This window comes from Cervus canadensis, chromosome 11, assembly GCF_019320065.1.
Source record: "Cervus canadensis isolate Bull #8, Minnesota chromosome 11, ASM1932006v1, whole genome shotgun sequence".
NCBI classification, from domain to species: domain Eukaryota; kingdom Metazoa; phylum Chordata; class Mammalia; order Artiodactyla; family Cervidae; genus Cervus; species Cervus canadensis.
The window spans coordinates 24,972,025-24,991,347 of record NC_057396.1 but is presented as its reverse complement, the minus strand read 5'-3'; the positions used below and the strand labels follow the sequence as shown (position 1 = coordinate 24,991,347).

General features: G+C 41.2%; 1 protein-coding gene across 3 annotated transcripts in view; it reads right to left on the bottom strand.

Annotated features, from left to right (window-relative positions):
- Positions 1-19,309, bottom strand: part of RNF214 (ring finger protein 214) — a 47,747-nt gene extending 28,438 nt beyond the window's left edge. The window contains exons 1-6 of one of the 3 annotated variants that reach the window (XM_043480906.1): positions 18,735-19,309; positions 17,063-17,178; positions 14,173-14,683; positions 13,410-13,469; positions 10,169-10,309; positions 6,986-7,125 (exon numbers count right to left, since the gene is read on the bottom strand). In XM_043480906.1, the coding sequence (XP_043336841.1) occupies positions 6,986-7,125; positions 10,169-10,309; positions 13,410-13,469; positions 14,173-14,683; positions 17,063-17,172 (962 nt within the window). In that variant the 5' untranslated portion in view covers positions 17,173-17,178; positions 18,735-19,309. The other 2 variants (XM_043480907.1, XM_043480908.1) reach the window with 2 other exon arrangements.
- Between the last annotated feature and the right edge of the window lie 14 nt (positions 19,310-19,323).

Sequence of the window (19,323 nt, the reverse complement as noted above, 5' to 3'; positions counted from 1 at the left end):
TCTGGCCACCAAAAGATGCAATTTTAAAATGAATAGATAAGTCAGAGTAGAAGAAAATTTTCACAGAACATGTAACTGACAAAAGACTTATATTCGGAATATATAACAAGCTTCTACTACACAGTTACAAAAAGCCAAAACCTCAACCTCTGGCCTGCAAAAAGGTAGTGATGGGGAACTATTTGACAGAACACTTCACAAAAACAGATAAATGAACAGCCAATAAGCACATGGAAAAAGTGGTCAACATCACTAGTCATTGCTGTTGTTGCTCTTTAGTCGCTTCAGTCGTGTCCGACTCTGTGCAACCCCATGGACTGTAGCCCGCCAGGCTCCTCGGTCCATGGGATTCTCCAGGCAAGAGTACTGGAGTGGGTTACCATGCCCTCCCTCCAGGAGATCTTTCCGACCCAGGGAATGAACCCAGGTCTCCTGCACTGCAGGCAGATTCTTTACCACTAACCCACCAGGGAACCCTAATGACTAATGGGAAACGCAAATTAAGCCACAATGAACTACTTATTGCACAGTCATCTGAATGGCAGGGATATGAAGCAACCAGAATTCTCAAACACTGTAATAGAGTATAAAATGTCATATAAACTTTGAAATATGTCTGGCCTTTTCTTAGAAAACTAAACATATACCTACTACCCTACAACCTGGTAATTCTATTCCAAGGAATATACCGAAGAAAAATAAAAATCATATGATCAAAGACTTGTACATGAATATTCATAGCAGCTTTATTCATAATTGTAAAAAATCTGGAAACTGCTACTTGCCATCAATAGGAGAAAGGATAAACCAGTATATTAACAACAGGAATACTACACAAGAATAAAAAAAGACAACATGAAAAATTCCAAAAGCACTATGCTAAATGAAAGAAGTCTTATACAAAAGAGTACAATGTTGTATGATTTCATTTATATGACATTCCAGAACATGCAAAATTAGTCTTTGAAGAAAAAATTCATAACAGTGGTTACCTTTGGGAGCATAAAGACAGGGAATGATAGAGAAGGTGCATGAGGAATTACCTGGTTTAATGACAGTATTCTCTATATCCTGATGGGATTTGAATTACACACGGATACACTGATTGTCAAAACTGACTGAATGGGGGCTTCCCTGGTGGCTCAGTCAGTGGTAAAGAATCTGCCTGCCAATGCAGGAGGTACAGGTTCAAATCCCTGATCCAGGAAGATCCCATATGCCTCAGAGCAACTAAGCCCATGAGCTACAACTATTCAGCCTGTGCTCTAGAGCCCAGGAGCCACAACCAGTGAGCCCACATGCCGTAACACTGAATCCCACGTGCCCCAGGGCCTGTGGTCTGCACAAGAGAAGCCACCGCAATGGGAAGCCTGCGGACCAAAACTAGAGAGTAGGCCCCACTCGCTACAACTAGAGAAAAGCCTGTGTGGAAGTGAAGATCCAGCAGAGCCAAAAATAAAATAATAATAAATAAAAAAATTTTTAAACTTACTGAATGGTGTACTTAATATTTATATATTTAACTGCATATATGATTTATTACCACAAAAAAAGGAAGCACAAATTATATAAATGATACATATTTATGAGTTTAGAGATGAAATTATTGATGACTACATCTAACTCTAACATGCATAAACAAATAACATGGACTAATGGACAGAGGGAAACACTGTTAAAACAAATTTAACAGAATGTTACCTGCTGTTGTTAATCTAGGTCATGAGTTAATGTACAATACTTGAAGTTTCTATGAATGAAAATTTTCATAATAAAATATTAGGGGGGGAAATAAATCCAATAACCTAATTCCCCTGCCTAAAAATCCCTATTTACATTTAATATTTATCAATAGCCTTTACTCAGACCTGGTTCTCATTTATACCCTACAGTTTCTGACACTGTTAACCACCTTCTCCCTTTGAAACCTTATACTACTTACTATTCTAAACGGTTTCCTTGTCTTTCTCTGATAATTCTTTTTGCCTTCTTTTCCTCTTTCTACTCCCAAACTGCAAAGTTCAGAACTAAGCCCTACTCTATATTTTTTCCCACAGAAAATTCACTCCCATTATTTTAACTATTGCTTATATGCAACTCCAAATGAAGATACAGCATCTTTTCTGTATTCAAGTCTCCCATTTCTAATTGTCTACTAAGTATTTAAACTTGTGCATCCCAAATCATTAAAAATGTTACTTTATCCTCAAAATTTAGAACTGGTATTCTACTTCCCAATTATTGTCCATGGTGGCACAGTTACCCAGGGTAAAACAATGAAGTTATTTTTGACTTCTCCCTCCATCCTAATCCTTAAAATAATTGGATACCAAGTCCTCCTAAATCCATTTTTCCCTTTTCATTCAGCCACCATTAATCTTATAATAATTCTTGGAAACTAACTTAGAGTTTACTGGTTCATATCCTAGCCTCTGTTTCTTCACATATTTCTAAAACATCTTCAGTTACGTTACTCCTGTTTGTATATAACTTCTATGATTTCCCAGATGGCTCAGTGATAAAGAATCTACCTGCCAATGCAGGAGCCGCAGGAGACGCGGGTTCAACCCCTGGGTCGAGAAGAGCCTTTGCAGGAGGAAATGGCACCCCACTCCAGTATTCTTGCCTGGAGACTCCCATGGACAGAGAAGCCTGACAGGCCACAGTCCACTGGGTTGCAAAGAGTCAGACACGACTGAGAGCAACTGAGCATGCACGTGCTTTTCCATACCTAGATAATACTGCCGAGTAGAAAAAGTTAAACAAGATGTGTTACTTGCCACGGTAGCAAATCTCCAGGAACGGAGTCTTCCCAATGAACCAGGCCTCCTCCTCACAGTCCCCTCCCACACTGAATCTGGGCTGGCCCTATCACTCACGTTAAGCAACAAAATGCCACAGGAGTAGTGCTGTGCCGGTTCCAAGTCTATGCCTTAAGAAATTCTGGACTTCTGCACGCTTGGAAGCCCTGAGCTGCCAAGTAAGAAACCTGACCCCTTTGCAGGAAAGACCACCTGGAGAGGAGAGAGTCCTGAGGCAACATGGAGAGAGAGAGAGTGAAAAAATCCTAGACATCCCAGGGTCCCACCTGAGCCCAGCTTTTCGGGTGGCCCTGCCAAGGCAGCAGAAATATGAATGAGGCCATCTTGGACATTTCAGCCCCAGGTGCCGTGAAACTAAAGCTACAAGAATGTCTCCAAAGGGGACTAGAAAAACCATCCAAAAAAATAAATAATAATAAAAAAAAATAAAAACCATCCATCTGAGAATCAACCCAAAGAATTGAGCGCTTTTTTAAAAACATGAAAGCAATAGATAATTGAAATACTTGCTCTCAAAAAGCTAACTATATAATGCGGGGAAACATTCCAGTAAACAAGAAGGACCATCAGAGGTCAATGTTATGACAGGGATACACACACTATGCTAGATGAATACAGAGGAGAATCATCTAAATTAAATGGGCACGGTGTGTGAAGGGGTGTATAAGGGGTGCAGCTGGGGAAGTTCTCTGGAGCAGCGGATACAGGCTGAGTTTTAAGAGAGCGCAGGATACTACATGCAGCAGTTGGGTATAAACCAGTGTGGTGGTCTGTGCTATGTGCTCAGTTGCTCAGCCATGTCCCGCTCTTGGCGACCCCATGGACTGCAGCCCGCCAGGCTCCTCTGTCCAAGGGATTCTCCAGGCAAGAATACTGGAGTGGGTTCCCTTTTCCTTCTCCAATGGTGGTTTGGGGGAGTGCTAAAAAAAGTAGCAGGTTTCCCTAGTGGCTCAGTGGTAAAGAATCCGCCTGCCAATGCAGGAGACACAGGATAGATCCCTGGGTCAGGAAGATCCCCTGGAAAAGGAGGAAAATGGCAACCCCCTCCAATATTCCTGCCTGGGAAATCCCTCAGACAGAGGAACTAGCAGGCTACAGTCCATGGGGTCACAAAAGACAAAAGACTGAGCAACTAAGCCACCACCAGCAAAAGATAAGCTGGGGACATAAACAGGAACTAGATAATTAAGGGCTTCTTACACTAAATACAGAGTTTAAACTTTACCCTAGGAATTATGAAGGATTTTAAGCAGGGAAATGACATTTTCAGATCCATATCTTAGAAAGATTTCTATGGTAGCTGTGTACTAGACAGACGAGAATGGAGGCAAAGAAAGGTCGGTAGCCTGCTTCAGACCTAGAAGAAGGGATAGAAACCTGAAGTAGGAGTGGCAGAGCGAATGGAGAGGGATCCCTAATGTTCAGAATCTACAGGAGATGATAAAGCACATGTGGTGGAGAGGGGCTAAGAGAGAGGAATGACTCGTTTCTCCCGCTGAGGCCTTGGAAGAGGGTGTACTGCCACTTATGGAAAATTGGGAGAAACAAGAGGCAACAGGATTCACACACAAGTAGGAAGTTTAGACTCAGATATAAGAACAGGAAGAAAGCATGGATGCGTCTGCTGACAGGAAACAGAAGGAAGCTTCACTCAGTGGCCCCTATTTTTTCAGTGAAATAAAAGGCAAGCTCACATGCTAAAACTAATGAGAGAAATGGTGGAGACGGAAAGTTTAGAAAGAGAAGTAATACTCAGGGACAGCCCTCAGAGGAAGAGGGAGCCCTGAGGATCTATCTGGGTGTCTGAAAGTCAAACTCATTCTGGCCTCAAGATGCACAGTGGTAGGATTTCCTCCAGCAGACTCAGCAGCCCAACTATAAGAATAGAGATGTCAGGTAGCTAACTTGGGCCAGGACTGGAGTACTATGAAAAAAATTAAAAGAAAGGAACAAGTTTCAGCAGAATTGATGGCAATGGTAAAAAAGTAATTCCAGTAATGGACTTTGAGTCTCAGTGGGCTAGGGAAAGAATCACTTCCAGGGAGCTGGAGGACTAGTGGAAAATGCAATGAGGTCAACAAACAAGAAAGAGGATCTGATGTGGTCAAAGTGTACATTTACTGGGAATAAGAAAGCTGGAAGGACTGAAGGCTGTGGTCAAAATATAGAATGTTGCAACAGTCTGGCTCACTGCTTTGTACCTAAGAAATACTCACAGAACTTACTGACGGCCAGACAGGCTATTAAGACTTCAAAGCCTGTCAGTTAAACAAACTAGCAATTGCTAAGAAATTTCCAAAAGGAATCCTCATGCACACTGTCAATTCAATATAGCATAAACTCTTATGTCACATCCAAAGTAATGCTTCCAACATTAACTCCCCTGATCTGCTATCTACCTATCATGAGCTCGTCATGAGCTCGTCAGGCAAGCTCAAAGCATTTAAAAAAAAAAAATAAGGATCTTGCTTGATACTGCAATTTTTCTGCTACTTGTCCCAAGCTACCTCTGAATCAACTGTCTTGTTTTTTTTTGTGACGTTGTCTTTTAAAATGTAAGCTCACCATCTTTATTCAAGAAGAGCCCTATTTGCTGTTATACTTGATGAGTCACTATTCATCAAGAAGTTTGGCGCTAGAAAAGAACTAGCTTGGCAGCCTCACCTTTCTAATATACCAGCAATAATCTCAAAGCTGGGGTCTAGACAGTGTCCCCTCAAAAGCAAGGCAATGTCACTGTAGAGCAGCCAGGTGTCAAGGAGAACAGAAATCAAATTTATGACTAAACTGAATATTTGGTCCTTTACTTTTTTGTCAATTCATGGTGTCTTTGTTAAAATTTTTAAATTATATTTATAAAACAGTGACTACCTTCAAACAGTACAAAGCACTTAGCAGATTTCTATTAAGTAAATTCATCTTTATATAATATCAATGAGAAACTATCTTAATTTCCTATACAGTAATTCAAATTCTTCAGTCTCTCTATCAGGGAAAAATCTCAAACTCCTTAACAAAGTATATAAGCCTTTGTGATCTGACTTCTGACTTCTCCACTAGCCTCATTCCTGTCTACTTAATCTCAGTTGTTATTCTCTCTCCTCTGCAGGTCCCCTGCCTGCAATGTCTTTTTCCTTACTCACTGCCTGGCTAATTCCTCCCTATATCTACCCTGCAGCTTTTCTTTGAAAATTTCAAACCAACATAAAAGTTAATAGAAGAGTACAATAAACATATCTCCTAAAAATAAATAAATATATGCCCTTCATCTGGATCCACCAGCTGTTATACTTTTTGCCACGTTTACCTCTCTCTCTGAACTATCTGAAAGTTATAGACATTATGACACTTAACCCCTAAAACTTCAGCAAGTATCTCTTAAGAATAAGATCCTTCTATGTAATCACATACCATAATCATCCAAAATATTTACCACTGATACACTATTACCTAATATGTAGTTCAAACTCAAATTTCCCCAGATATTCTAAAATGTTCTTTCATAGTTACCATCTCTCATAATTGAAAAATGATTTGGCAAATGAACCTGCTACTTTCCACTTAGCTCTCTGACACATTAGCAAGCTAAGAATTTCTTGATACATAAAAACTCATTTCAGTAGAATTTAAGTAAAACCACAGTATTCACAGCTACTTTGATTTCCAAACAGGTCACAAGAAGAAACTTGGAAATTTGAAGCTATGCCAGAATTTTATGTCCACCTTAGTCCTGCTGCCGTACCCTGAAAAGGACACTTTTCATTAAACAGCTTTCCAAACCGCTTACAAGGCTACTTTTGAAATTTGCTTTTGGTGTTGAACAAAAATATAATCAAAGTAGTCTCATCGTCTAAACTGTAAAGTATCAGATAAAGCAAATGAAACAGGTGCTAGATATATACCAAAATCTTGATCATATCTGGGACCAAGCAATTCACTACTATCATTCCAATGCATTAATGAATTCCTGAGACACTTTTTGCTAAATTTAACATAGGGTGCTGAAAAAGCTAAAATTACTAGAGGATATTAATTTGTGCACTTGTTTTTCAAATAAAAATTAAGACTGAAAGAAAAGGAACTAGAAACACAAACAGAACCGGCCTCTTATATACAAACACACACATTCACACAGCGTTTTTATTCTTAACAGTATCATTTACCTTCTGCCCTTCTCACAAAGCTTCTCAATTTCAGCTTTTAGATCCTGCTCCTTCTGCAGAAACTCCTTCTTTTCTTTCTCTATTTTCTTCTTCGTTTCTTCTCGCTTTATTGTTACGTCTTGGATAGCCTTTAATATCTCCTGAGTCCCACACAATTATAGTCACACACAAAGAAGGAAATGAATTAATTCTTTTGGTCTGAAGGTTACTTTCAACTATCACAAATTAACACTGACTTTAGTGAATTTAGAGTGAACTGAAGGAATCTAGTTCATGAGTAGTCCCAAAAGCCAGTACTTACACATAAGGGAGTAAGTAATAATGCAGATATCAATTCAACAGGAGAAAGAATTTCTAAGAATCACAACTGTTCAAAAATGGAATTTGCTGCCTTGTGAAGCAATAATCTCTCTATTACTGGTGCTCAAATAAAGGGTGAATGAACACCTATCAAGACTGCTGAGAAAGGCATTCTTGTACAGGGTGGGAGTTTGTTACTTCCAACAAATATCATCTTGGTTTGTTTTGTTATGGTTCTACTTTATTATGTGTAGGGATTATCTGTTCTTTTTAAATTATCTGACTATATGTATAATAAGTCAAACAATTAAAAAGTGCTAAATTTAAGTCATCTCTTATTCAGTCGCTCAGTTGTGTCTGACTCTTTGAGACCCCAGGGAATGCAGCACACCAGGCTTCCCTGTCCTTCACCATCTCCCAGAGCTTGCTCAAACTCATGTCCATTCAATCAGTGATGCCATTCAACTATCTTGTCACCTGTCATCCCTTTCTCCTCCTATCTTCAATCTTTCCCAGCATCAAGGTCTTTTCTAGTGATCAGTTGTTTGCACCAGGTGTCCAAAGTCATCTCTAATTCACATCAATTCCACCCATAAAGTAATCAATGTGTTAAAGTGTTTTGTACTATGCTCTCGCAACTTTCTCCATCCTCACACAACATGTGTACTTAGATACGTATTTCTTTGCTTTTCTGGTTTTTTATAATGAGGTAATTTTATATACCTTATTCTGCATCTTGCTTTGTTCACCTGACATGAGCATACTTGCAGCAAATATAGACCAAACTAAAAAACAGCTGCATAACACGACATGACACATGTATTTAGCCAATATAGCCACTCTCTGTTAAAAGCGTCCATCAGGTTTACTCCAGTTTTCTTGTACTACAATAAACATTCTATGTCTATACTTTCATACAAAAACTTTTCATTTCTGTTGAGTAGACTTCTAATAATGAGGAGTCTAGGTCAAGATGTCTATACATTTTAAAATATAACTGACAATTCCCAGTATCTTTTCTTTAAAAAAAAATTGTTAACAATTCACACTCCTACCAATGTCTAAGAAGAGTTCATTTTTTCTTACCCTTGACAGCTTATTTTGTTTTGCCCAATCTCACGGGAAAGGGGGAGGAAGGGTATCTAGTAATTTTAACGAGCATTTTACCACCTCCTATTCTTTTACTGTTTTCATTGTCTGTCTCCTCCAACTAGAATAAACATCCAACGAAGACAAAGACTATGTTTTGTTTACCACTAAAACTTCAGGGACTAGATGAGGAACTCAAAAAACATTTGTTGTATGAATGAATCAACACTAGTAAGGCTGAGTTTATTTTCATGTATTTATTCCCCATTTGCTTTTCCTCTTCTGTGAATTACTGTTTATAATTGTAGGCAAAATAATAGCCCCTGCCTCACAAAAATGTCTATGTTCTACCCCTTGGAACCTCTGTTACCTTCCTTAACAAAAAGATAGAGAGAGAATCCTGGATTACCTGGGTGGGTCCAATCTAATCACAAATAGTTTTTTAAAATAGAGAAACTTTCCCTATCCTGAGCAGAGTAACATGTGATTAGGGAAGAATGGTTACAGAAATGCAACATGGCTGACTTTGAAGAGGGAGAAGGGGTCACAGATCAAGGAATGCAAGCAGCCTCTAGAAGCCAGGAAGGCAAGGAAATGTCTTCTCCCTTGAAGTCCCCAGAAAGGAAGGCTGCCATTCCAATACCTTGCTTTTAGCCCAGTGACACCCATGTCGGGCTTCAGACCTACAGAACTGATACAATAAATGTGTTGTTTTAAGCTCTAAATTCAGGACAATCTGCTACAGTAGCAATAGGAAACTATTACAATATAAAAGTAATACAATAATCTTTCCTGGTGTTTCTTTAGACTATTTGGCTTTTACTATGAATTTGCAGGAATCTCAGAGTGTCTTGTAGCTTAAACCCTTCATCAGATCTGCTAGAAATATTTTCTCTCAGTTTAATATTGATCTTTTGACTGTTTTCTGTATCATTTACCATATCAAAAATTTTAATTATATATGATTAAATTAATTTAAAAAAATCTTCTGGGTTTTCTGCTTGGATTAAGAGGACTTCTTGCAACTTAACGTACATATATATTCTCCTAAATTTTTCTTGACCTTAAAATTTTTTTCCAGTTTTCCATGTATATTTTTAATCCACTTAGAATTGTATTTTTAAATACAGTATGAGATAAAAATCTAATCAAATGACTTTCCAGGTAGGCAACCAATTACATCAACAAAACACATTAAATATATTCTGAACTAAAATAGGAGTGAGAATTTGGACAAGATGCCCTCAAAGTTCTTGTTTATACTTAAAATTCTATGATAACGATTAAAAAGTTACTTGCAGATTGCCTTTGGGGGATGTGATTTGTGATGCTCATGTCCACAGCTCACCTGTGCAATGAAATTTGTTTACTCCATCTTTTGTTCCTAGGGACTGTTTTAATTTTTAATTCAAATACATTGTTATCCTTTAGTCAAAGGACATGGGAGTATGTTTTAGGTCATTTTAACCTAGCCTCGCTAGGGCTTCCCTGGTGGCTCAGATGGTAAAGAATTTGCCTGCAGTGCAAGAGACCTGGGTTCGCTCCCTGGGTTGGGAAGATCCCCTGGAGAGGGAAAGGAATGGCAACCTACTCCAGTATTCTTCCCCACAGAATTCCATGGACAGAGGAGCCTGGCGGGGATAGTACATGGGGTAGCAGAGTCAGACAAGACTGAATGACAACACACACACACACACACACTGCTTTTTTATTTCTATTAATTTGAAAACAAGGTTAAAGTCTAATTAGTGACTATAGCTTTACTTGTTGCCAATTTTAATATAAGCAGGATACCTGGTGATTCTTCATTTCTTCTTCTCTCCTTTGCTGAAGTTGCTTTAATTGCACTTGGAGCTGATTCTCCACTTGCCTCTGCTTGTCCAAGACCTCCTGGTAACGCTCCTTCAACAGGGTTCTCTCTGTCATCATTTTATCCTATGGGTAACAACAGAAAAGGAGTTGAATTCGTCAATTTAGCTGCAAGAAACATTCACCATAGGCTTACTTGTTCAAGGCATCATGCAGAGCTCTTAAGCTGCAGGGTCCAATACTGGAGCTACTAGCCATGCTGTCTGTTATGTAAATTTAAAGTAATTAGAATAAGAAAATGTAAACAGCCGGCTCTTCAGTCACCTTGCCACACTCCTAGCACTCGGTAGCTTTGTGTGAGTAGTGGCTACTATGCTAGACAGCACACATAAAGAACACTTCCGTCGTGAAAGGAAATTCTGCTGTACAACACTGCACTAAGATGTGGGTGGCAACCATGGCCTACGGGCCAAATCCAGCCATCGTCTGATTTTATAGGTAAATGTTTTCCAGGAACGTCGCCATACCCAATGGTTTACTGGCTGCTTTCACACTACAACAGCAGAGGGGAGCAGTTACAAAAGAGCCCAGCTCACCTAGATTCTTACACAAACTATTCCTCTGCTCTAGGAAATAAGCGAAATAAGGTATTTTATCATCTATTAAGAAGAAGAAGAATGAGCAAAAACAAAGAACTCAAAATGCATCCAGAAACTGGATTCCTTACTGGTCATTAGCACTAAGAACTGACAAAAACCCACCAGTGCTCTGGGGGACTTGTGATTCAGATTGGACAAATTGGCAAGTTCTTACATAAAGTAGGAGCAGGAGTAAAGCTTTTAAGGGCCACAGTTCAGCTCTGCCTCCCTGACATTAGTAAATCAAGAAAAGTAATGGTTAGCTTTCAAAGGGACAGGAAAACTTAGAGGGTCAATTTAAAACACATTTGGTACAAGGTAGCCCACGTAAAACTTAAACAGAGCATTAAACTGAATTCATTCACTAGACAGTAACTATTTTCAAAGAAAAGAAAGGTTTTAGAAGTGAATGGGGGAAAACTTATCACCCTATGACAAAAAAAAAAAAAAAAACAACAGAAGTTCTCAAGATGGGACTTTAGCTTTGGGATAAGCTAGTCCTTAGTCCAGGTACTGAAATGTGACTAAGGCTCCCTAAACAGATGACTCCTTAGCATCATAACTTTAAAGGTTTTCTGAACCTAAGATCTATGCATAGGTGTGTACAAAATTTTTTGAGAGGAGAATTCAAAGTTTTCAAAAGATTCTGAAAGATCTTAACCCAAGAAAAGTTAAAAAAAAAAAAAGTTAAGAACCAACTTATCAAACTAGTAAATAAGAGCATTCTTTTCTTCTCTCTTTACTTTCTTACGGAAACTTTTTTGTCCATGATGCATCTTTATATATAACACAGGATGCGGGGGAAAAAAAGAACTCAAGTCTTCACAGAAGGAAGTTTCAAGGACACACCATTAGTACATGCAAATTGATGACTCAGAGGTGTATAGGAAATTACTTGATCCAATTCTTCTCCAAGCCAAAGGGTTACACACTGCTACTTTGTTTCACTGGTGGCTAATTGGTTCTGAGAGCCCAGAGGCCCAATTTGAAATGCAGGCAGTGGGCAATTACTGTAAGTGCATGAAAAGGGTAGCAAATAAAACAACAGCAAAGTTCCCCGCACTGCCATCCAGCTTAATACCTGACTAGTTCCACTGCCTTTATTAAAGCATGTGGCCCACATCACCACCTATAAAAACACAGCCAAAGAGACCACAACCCTGGGCCTCTTTCAGTCCAGTGGCTTGCCAGTCTCTACCCATTTCAGACTGATGTTAAAGCTTATCTGCAACTTCTTAAGTTGGCCTCTTCAACTGCTATATAGTCATCCCAACTCCACCTTACAACTGTGGGGACCAAATAAATACTACATGCAAAGTGTCTAGAGTAAGTGCTCAAGAAAAGACAACTCCTCCTCCTCCCCTTGGAGGTTCTTGTCTAGCCTCGTTCTCAGCTTGCACACGGCCATCAGGTCTCTCCTCTCTGGTATCTTTTTACTTGCCTGTTATAAATAACTCCTGAGTTGCTACTCTCTATTTAAAAGTTTTTATTGGCTTCATGTGGTTAACACACTCCGATAACTGACTTCTTTCCATCTGCCCCTCAATTTCTTTGACTTATGTCAAATATCTACTTTATTTCCTCTTATATACTTTTTCCTCAATAGTACCTACTGTTCTAAAAAATTCAAAACCAAATAAACAACAACAAAATATTAACTGGTTTTCCTCCTTATTTCCACTCAACTAACATATCTTATCCTAAAGACCTCTTCCTGAACCAAGGGTGCCTTTCTGCACATTATCCTTCCTCTTAAAAATAAATGCTCAGATATTCACACACATACAAGGTAGAAGTTTTTGCCACAAAATGCCAGGGACAGATCAAGGGGACCACTTTAACAAAAATAAATGTGAAGCTCTCTAAGTTTTAAAAACCAATTACCTAGGAATAAAATAGGAAGACACAACTAAACAATACATGAGAAAATGACATGATGGAGTTTGAGTGAAAGCTCAACAGTGTGACGAGACGGTCAAAACAAGCTGCTGTCAGCTTAAGAAACGGTGTCTAGAATGAGAGAGAGAACAAGGGTCCCACTGTATTGTGAAGTAATTATACTATATGTGCATTACTATGTTTAGCTCTTAAGATCACATTTTAAAAGAAACATTGAGAAGATGGAACCTCTCGAGGTGGAAAAGAAGTCAGGATGATGAAAAACTGAAAAATATACGAAGAAGGTTAAAAACATCTGGGGACATTTCACCTGGAAAGGTTCAGACCTGAGAGGTAAGAGCAAAAGGCATTAAAAAAAAAAAAACACTTTGACTATACTGGGGGCTAACAAGTAAAACGTTTTAGATTTACTCTATGTAGCTCAGGAGAGAACTATAACAAGAAGCTTTAGTGGTTCTGTTCTCACCCCATAATAAGATCTAACAGTAAGATCTATTTTCTAAATGCAGTATGTTGCTTTGTGAGTAGTAAACATCCCATCTCTGGAAGTAATCAAGCAGAAGTTAGCTGACCATCTCTCAGGGATTTTATAAAGGAGATTCCTGCACCTTTTCCAATTGGGATGATGTGACGCTAGATCTTCCACATTAACAGTTTCATAGACCAATAACGACAGTTTAACTACTCACCAGATTCTTTTCAATATCTTGATCTGTGTTTACCTCTGAATCAGTCGTCTTAAAGTCAGTCTATAAAGAAAGAAACAATTATATTCAGAACTGTTCAGAGACATTTTAAAAAGGCAGAATTATATAGTCCTTTCACTGAGAAATCTGTCACAAGTAACTGAGAAATTAACTTTTTGTTCTTTCTCCTTATCAGTTTCACAGCAAAAGAACTGTAGTTCTGGCAAATGCCCTCTGACATCCACGCTGCATTAAGCACTTATCCCACAAAATAACCTGAATGAGACCCCACAACTGATGGAGAGACAACCCCAAGGCTGAAACAGGAATTTTGGCCCCCTACAACTTATTCTGCCCATTCTTCTTTCTACGACAAAGCATATTAGTCACTAGAAGGCAGGAGACACTGTACTTCTTAAGATGTAGGTCAGAGAATTAACAAGGATTCCTCCTGCAAGTGCGAAGATGGGAAATATGAATGCTAATGACCTACGCTCATCAATTACTCGGTGCAAGCGATTGTATGTAGGTCATGAAGTTCCTAGTTGCCATGATTAGACACTGGCTGTTACTTATGGAACACCAGTAACACCAGAACGCAGTTATCACAGAGCACCGTATGAGAGTAGTATGAGAGTTGCCAGTAGAAAAAGAGAGACAGAGCCGTTCTCCACCAACTATGAAGAAGTATCTCCTGCCCTCCAAAAAAAAAAAATTAAATTAAAAGCCCGAATTCCATGTTAGTAGTAGAAACTTGATACTTGACCTGGACAGCAATGTTCTGAGAAAGCTTCAGGGAAGAGCTATCCTGATCATCATCCTGATCCACTCTGACTCCTTCAACCCCATTTGCTGGAGGCACCACAGGTGGGAACTCCAAGCCTGGGTCCCTGCTCCCTTCCTTTAGGGTGGAGGCTTGTGGGGCCTTCTCTTCAGGACAACTCCCGGAGGCAAGCTGCTTTGTATGGCACCCTGCCTTAAGAGACCGAGTGGCGGGGTGGAGGCTCTCCTGAAGGCACGTGTCCCCCTCCTCTCCTGCCGTGCTGGCCACGTCCTTCAGATCAGACTGGGACCCACCGCCAGACAGACCAAGGGCCGTGGCTATCAAGTTTTCTCCTAAAACCGCCCGGTGCGCTGCTGAAGTGTCACCTGCTGATGAGCCAGGATTCTGCTCTGGGTGTTCCAAATGGGCATTTCTGTTATTCTCCTTGGTTATCGTTTGGTTACTTACACTCGACAGAGGCGAGTTCTTATGCTTCTGTGCAGGGTCTTTGGGGCTATGAAAAAAGAAGATAAAAAGTTTCTCTCCATCCAATCTTAAGGAGGGTGAAACATATAATATTTCCAATACAACCACTAGAAGAACAAGACTGACCTATATAAGCCCCTCCAAATTATCAGGATGAAAAGAAACTTAGGTTCCATTCAGTAATTTTGATCACACACACAAAGAATATAGCCCGGTGGTGAAGAATCTGGGTTCTGGAGACAGTCCACAATAAATAATCACACATGAATGACTCTGGGGACCCAGAATCATTGGGGGATGTCAAATTTAATAATTTGGGGGAATGCAGATGAAATAGCCTATTGTTAAGACTATTTCACTTAGGTACATGTACTATTTTTGTTACACATAATATTTTTAATAAATATTAATTTGGAAACTGTTTTTATTCCACTCTTGTTTCACAAAATAATTCACACTCAAATTCCCTAGACAGATCTTTGACCAGAACCACTTTTTAGGTTCTTCAACAGCTTTCTAGAGCATAACATCACTACCTCATGTTGCCTGGAGTATAGACAATTTTGAATCCAAAATTGAAGCTGTCAGTAGAAATTTTATCCCAGATGACACATGTATAACACTGGAAAAACTGTTTTATCATTTGCCACAACCATTAACACACTGCTTTTAAGAGAAATCTTCAAAACCTATTTATAAGGACATCCAACATTCACAACTCTTTCACCCAATAATAATGACTACATCTGTGTCAAATTCCTTTGCCATTAAAAAAATTAAAACTGATTCTCTCCACCAATACCCTTAAGGACTCCAAACCAGCACTGACTGAGGCTTTAAGTCATTATGCCTTTCTTTCCTCAAGTACCTACCTTTCTAGAAAATTCAAAAACAAACAAACAACAAGAACAAAATAGTACCTACTGTTCAAAATAAAACAACAGGGAGCATCTTGTGACATGAAAATCTTTATAAATGCTCTTTACTGACTCCTTGCTAGGATCAAGTGGGGTACGGGGACACAAATTATAAATTTGGACAGACACAGTACCTAGATGTGAATCCTGGAAATGGAAACCCACTCCAGTATTCTTGCCTGGAGAATCCCATGGATGGAGGAACCTGGTAGGCTACAGTCCACGGGGTCAAAAAGAGTCGGACACGACTGAGGGACTTCACTCACTTCACTAACTCTGGGCAAGTTACTTAACTCCATTTGTAAAACAGAAATAATATTACCTACCTAACAGGTTTATTGTGAGGATTACATGAGATAAAGCATCTGAAGTATTTAGTTCTGGCATACAGTAAACACTCAATAAACCCTGGCTACTATTATTATTACTAGTAGTATGTGCCTGTTTTGGGGGTTTTTTTTTAAGCTGCACCATGCAGCATGTGGGACCAGGTATTGAAACCATGCCCCCTGCATTGGAAGGGCAGAGTCTTATCAACCACTGGACCACCAGGGAAGTGCACTATTTATAAATGAAGATGCAAGTTTATGGTGAGGTTTTACTTGACTCCTGTCCCCATTACAATAACAAACCTCTCTTCTTCATTTAAACAGATGTTTATTAAGTACACTGGAGTCAGACAAGCCTGAGTTTAAATCCTGACTCCAACACAGCATGGTAACCTTGGGCAAGTTACTAACCTCTCTTAGTTTTCTCACCTGTTAATGGGAATAACAGTATTAGCACCTACCTCCTGGGATTGTTAGGAGAATTAAATGTATTAACACATACAGAGCTGCTAGGACACTGTTATCTATTGCATTAGGTCCTACATACTCTACAAAAGTGTTGAGGTAGCCAACCTAGTACAACATTATACATAACAATGGTTTAATCACTACAAAATGCAAGGCTGGGTAATCATAATTCCAGTCCTCAAGAGTTTAGATGGAAGGCAAACTACACAAGTAGTAAGTCATACTAACAAAGCTATCTATTTATCTGTAGATACAGATGTAGATCCATGTACATATACAAAGCACACATATATACTAAGTGTGTATGTATACATATACATGCACATACATACATATATATATATATATACACACATACATATATATGTATACATACACACAGGTACAATATATAAACATATAGTTAAATAAAGTCCATGTAGGAGAAGTTGGGAAATATTTGCATTTTCAAACAGTTTGACCAGCTGTATTGTAATCTATTTACTCAACAAACAATCAGCATGCCTGCTGAGTGTTGGATACTGTGCGGGGTACCAAATATACAAACATAAATCAGGCAGTCCCTACCTTTAAAAAGTTTTCATCTAGGGCAATGCCACTAGAGCCAAAAAGGGGAAAGACCTTCTGTAAAAAGCCCATCTCCAAAGCCCTTCACCCAAACGAAATCTACCCAGTCAGGAGTCCACACGTTACCTTAGACCATCTGGGGGACCTTCATCTGGTTTGGAAGCACAAACACTAGAAGAGGATTCCGCAGGATTCGGAGCAGTGGCCACCACGCCAGCTACCTCAGATGCCGCCATCGTGCTCTGCACATTCAGAAACAAATTACAGCTACAAGTTCCAGGATCTCAAAACAAACGTGTCTTTCCCCATCAGAATGTCCATACAGCAGAATCATATTAGGAAAGAAACACAAAGAAAAAGCTGGGCTCCAGGAGAAAATATTTAAGAGTATTCTTCAGTAGGATATAAAAAGAGCCATGACACACAACAGGTCCCAAAGGACATCAATCCTCAAACATCATTATATATATCATTACATACATTACACACATATATACGTGTGTGTGAACACTATATTTGCCTGTGCAACGCTTTTTCAGTTTAGGAGAAATGCAGTCTCACAGACTGTGAGAATCCTCCAAATGATCCACATACCTACCTTGCCTAATATCATTTACAAAAAGATGTGACTTGGGGCCTAATATCAACAATATCTTATGTTTTAAAATCATTTTATGCCTGTCACATTAAAAGCATTCTCCATTAATATAAGTAAAGTTTTCTGGAAGTATTCTTGTGGGAGAGAAAAAATAGTATTTAATTGGGCAATCCAAGTATCTTTTACTCTGTGTTCCCCAAAGATGGGAAAAGTTTGACAACCACTGACTGCGGAAAGTACACTCTTCAGAGTTACTGGAGGTGCTAAAGAGTAGGAGAATCTCAGTTACTCCAGCATGAAAATGAGAAGCTGAAAAACAGTAATCTAAGTAAGGGAAGTGGGACACAGATCTTTTTTAGATCAAAAGGTCATCCTTTATGTTGCAGGACAAATTCACGGCCTTCTATGGTGAAAAGATAAAAAAGAATATGGGAGGAGGGAGGTGTAACATAAGGCTAGCTCGAATTCTCGTTTTTATTTTAATAGCATCCCAGGTACATCCCTGACCCGCGAAGAAAGCATAGGGCAGGCACGGAGGCTGGCCTGTGTCAACACTTAAGTCCCAGGCTATCTTCCCCCTGTGCCTCAGTTTTCCCCATCATACAAGGCTCCCAGGAGAAAAACGGGCCCCAGATCGCCATTACTGTTCGCACAGGTGCAAAACGTCCTGCCCCATCGGAGCCCGGGCCGGGGCTTCCCGACGCCCGGTCAACAAAACCACAGGTCACGGGTCCTACGTGCAACTCGGTGGCTGAGAGCCGCAGAGGGGAAGGGGACGGGGACATCTGGCAGGAGGCTGCGGCCGGAGCGCGGGGCGTTAGGTCGAAGAGGCCAAAGGGAGCCTCGCACCGCAACCCGGCGGCGACGGGTCATTGGGGGAGATCCGGGGACGGTCGCGAAAGGGACAATGGGGAGAAGAGACGCCGAGTGGTCCCGGCCGCCCTCCACAGGGGGGCTGGCCCCGCCGGCCGCAGCCCCCTTCGCACCTTGTCCTCGGCCCCCCGGTCAGGCTGCCAACCCCCCGTCCCACTTCTAGGCCTGGACCCCCGTGCCCGTCCCCGCAACTCCCTCCACGCCCCCCCACCCACCCGCAGCCTCGACCCCCGCCCCTCGCGCCGCAGCCCCTCGCCCGCGCGCCCGCCCCTCACACACCTCCCGCGCCGCGCCCCGGGGAGCGAACGGGGGAGGGACGGGACGCACCTGAGCGGGCGGAGCGGGGGGGAGGGGGCGGCCGAACCTGGGGGGGGAGGGGTCGAGCGCCGGCCCGCGCGCGCGACACCTCCCACTTCCGGCGGCACGAGCGGCGGGGGGCAAGCCTCGGCCCCGGAGAGGAGAGGCCGCGGTGGCACCCGCGCCGCCCCCGATGGCGCCCTCTGGCGGCCGGAGCCGGCGCGGTCGGGGCCGGGTGTGGGGAGCGGTGGGGACGCGGACTTGGCGGAAACCGCCCCCCGCGCTAAGATGCTAGTAGATTCCGCCCGGGCGAAGGGACTTGAGAGATGGCGACCGCGAGAAGGACTTGAGATCTGGCGGAGGGAGAAGCCCTCTCTAGGAAGGTTATGAGGCAAGAGTCAGGGTCATGGCGGTCAGAGAAAGAAGAGGAAGAAGTGTTGTTTTAAAGGTCTCCACCGAGATGCCTTGTCCAGAGGACGCCATGAGGCAGAGGACCGGCGTTATGGAGAGGGTAGCTTCTGAAGATTCCCCGAGGACTCAGGGCGGCGGGTCAGCCGCCGCACACGCCGCTTCCTCAGCGGAGGACGCCCAGAGGAGCCACCCCCCCCACCCCGCCCCC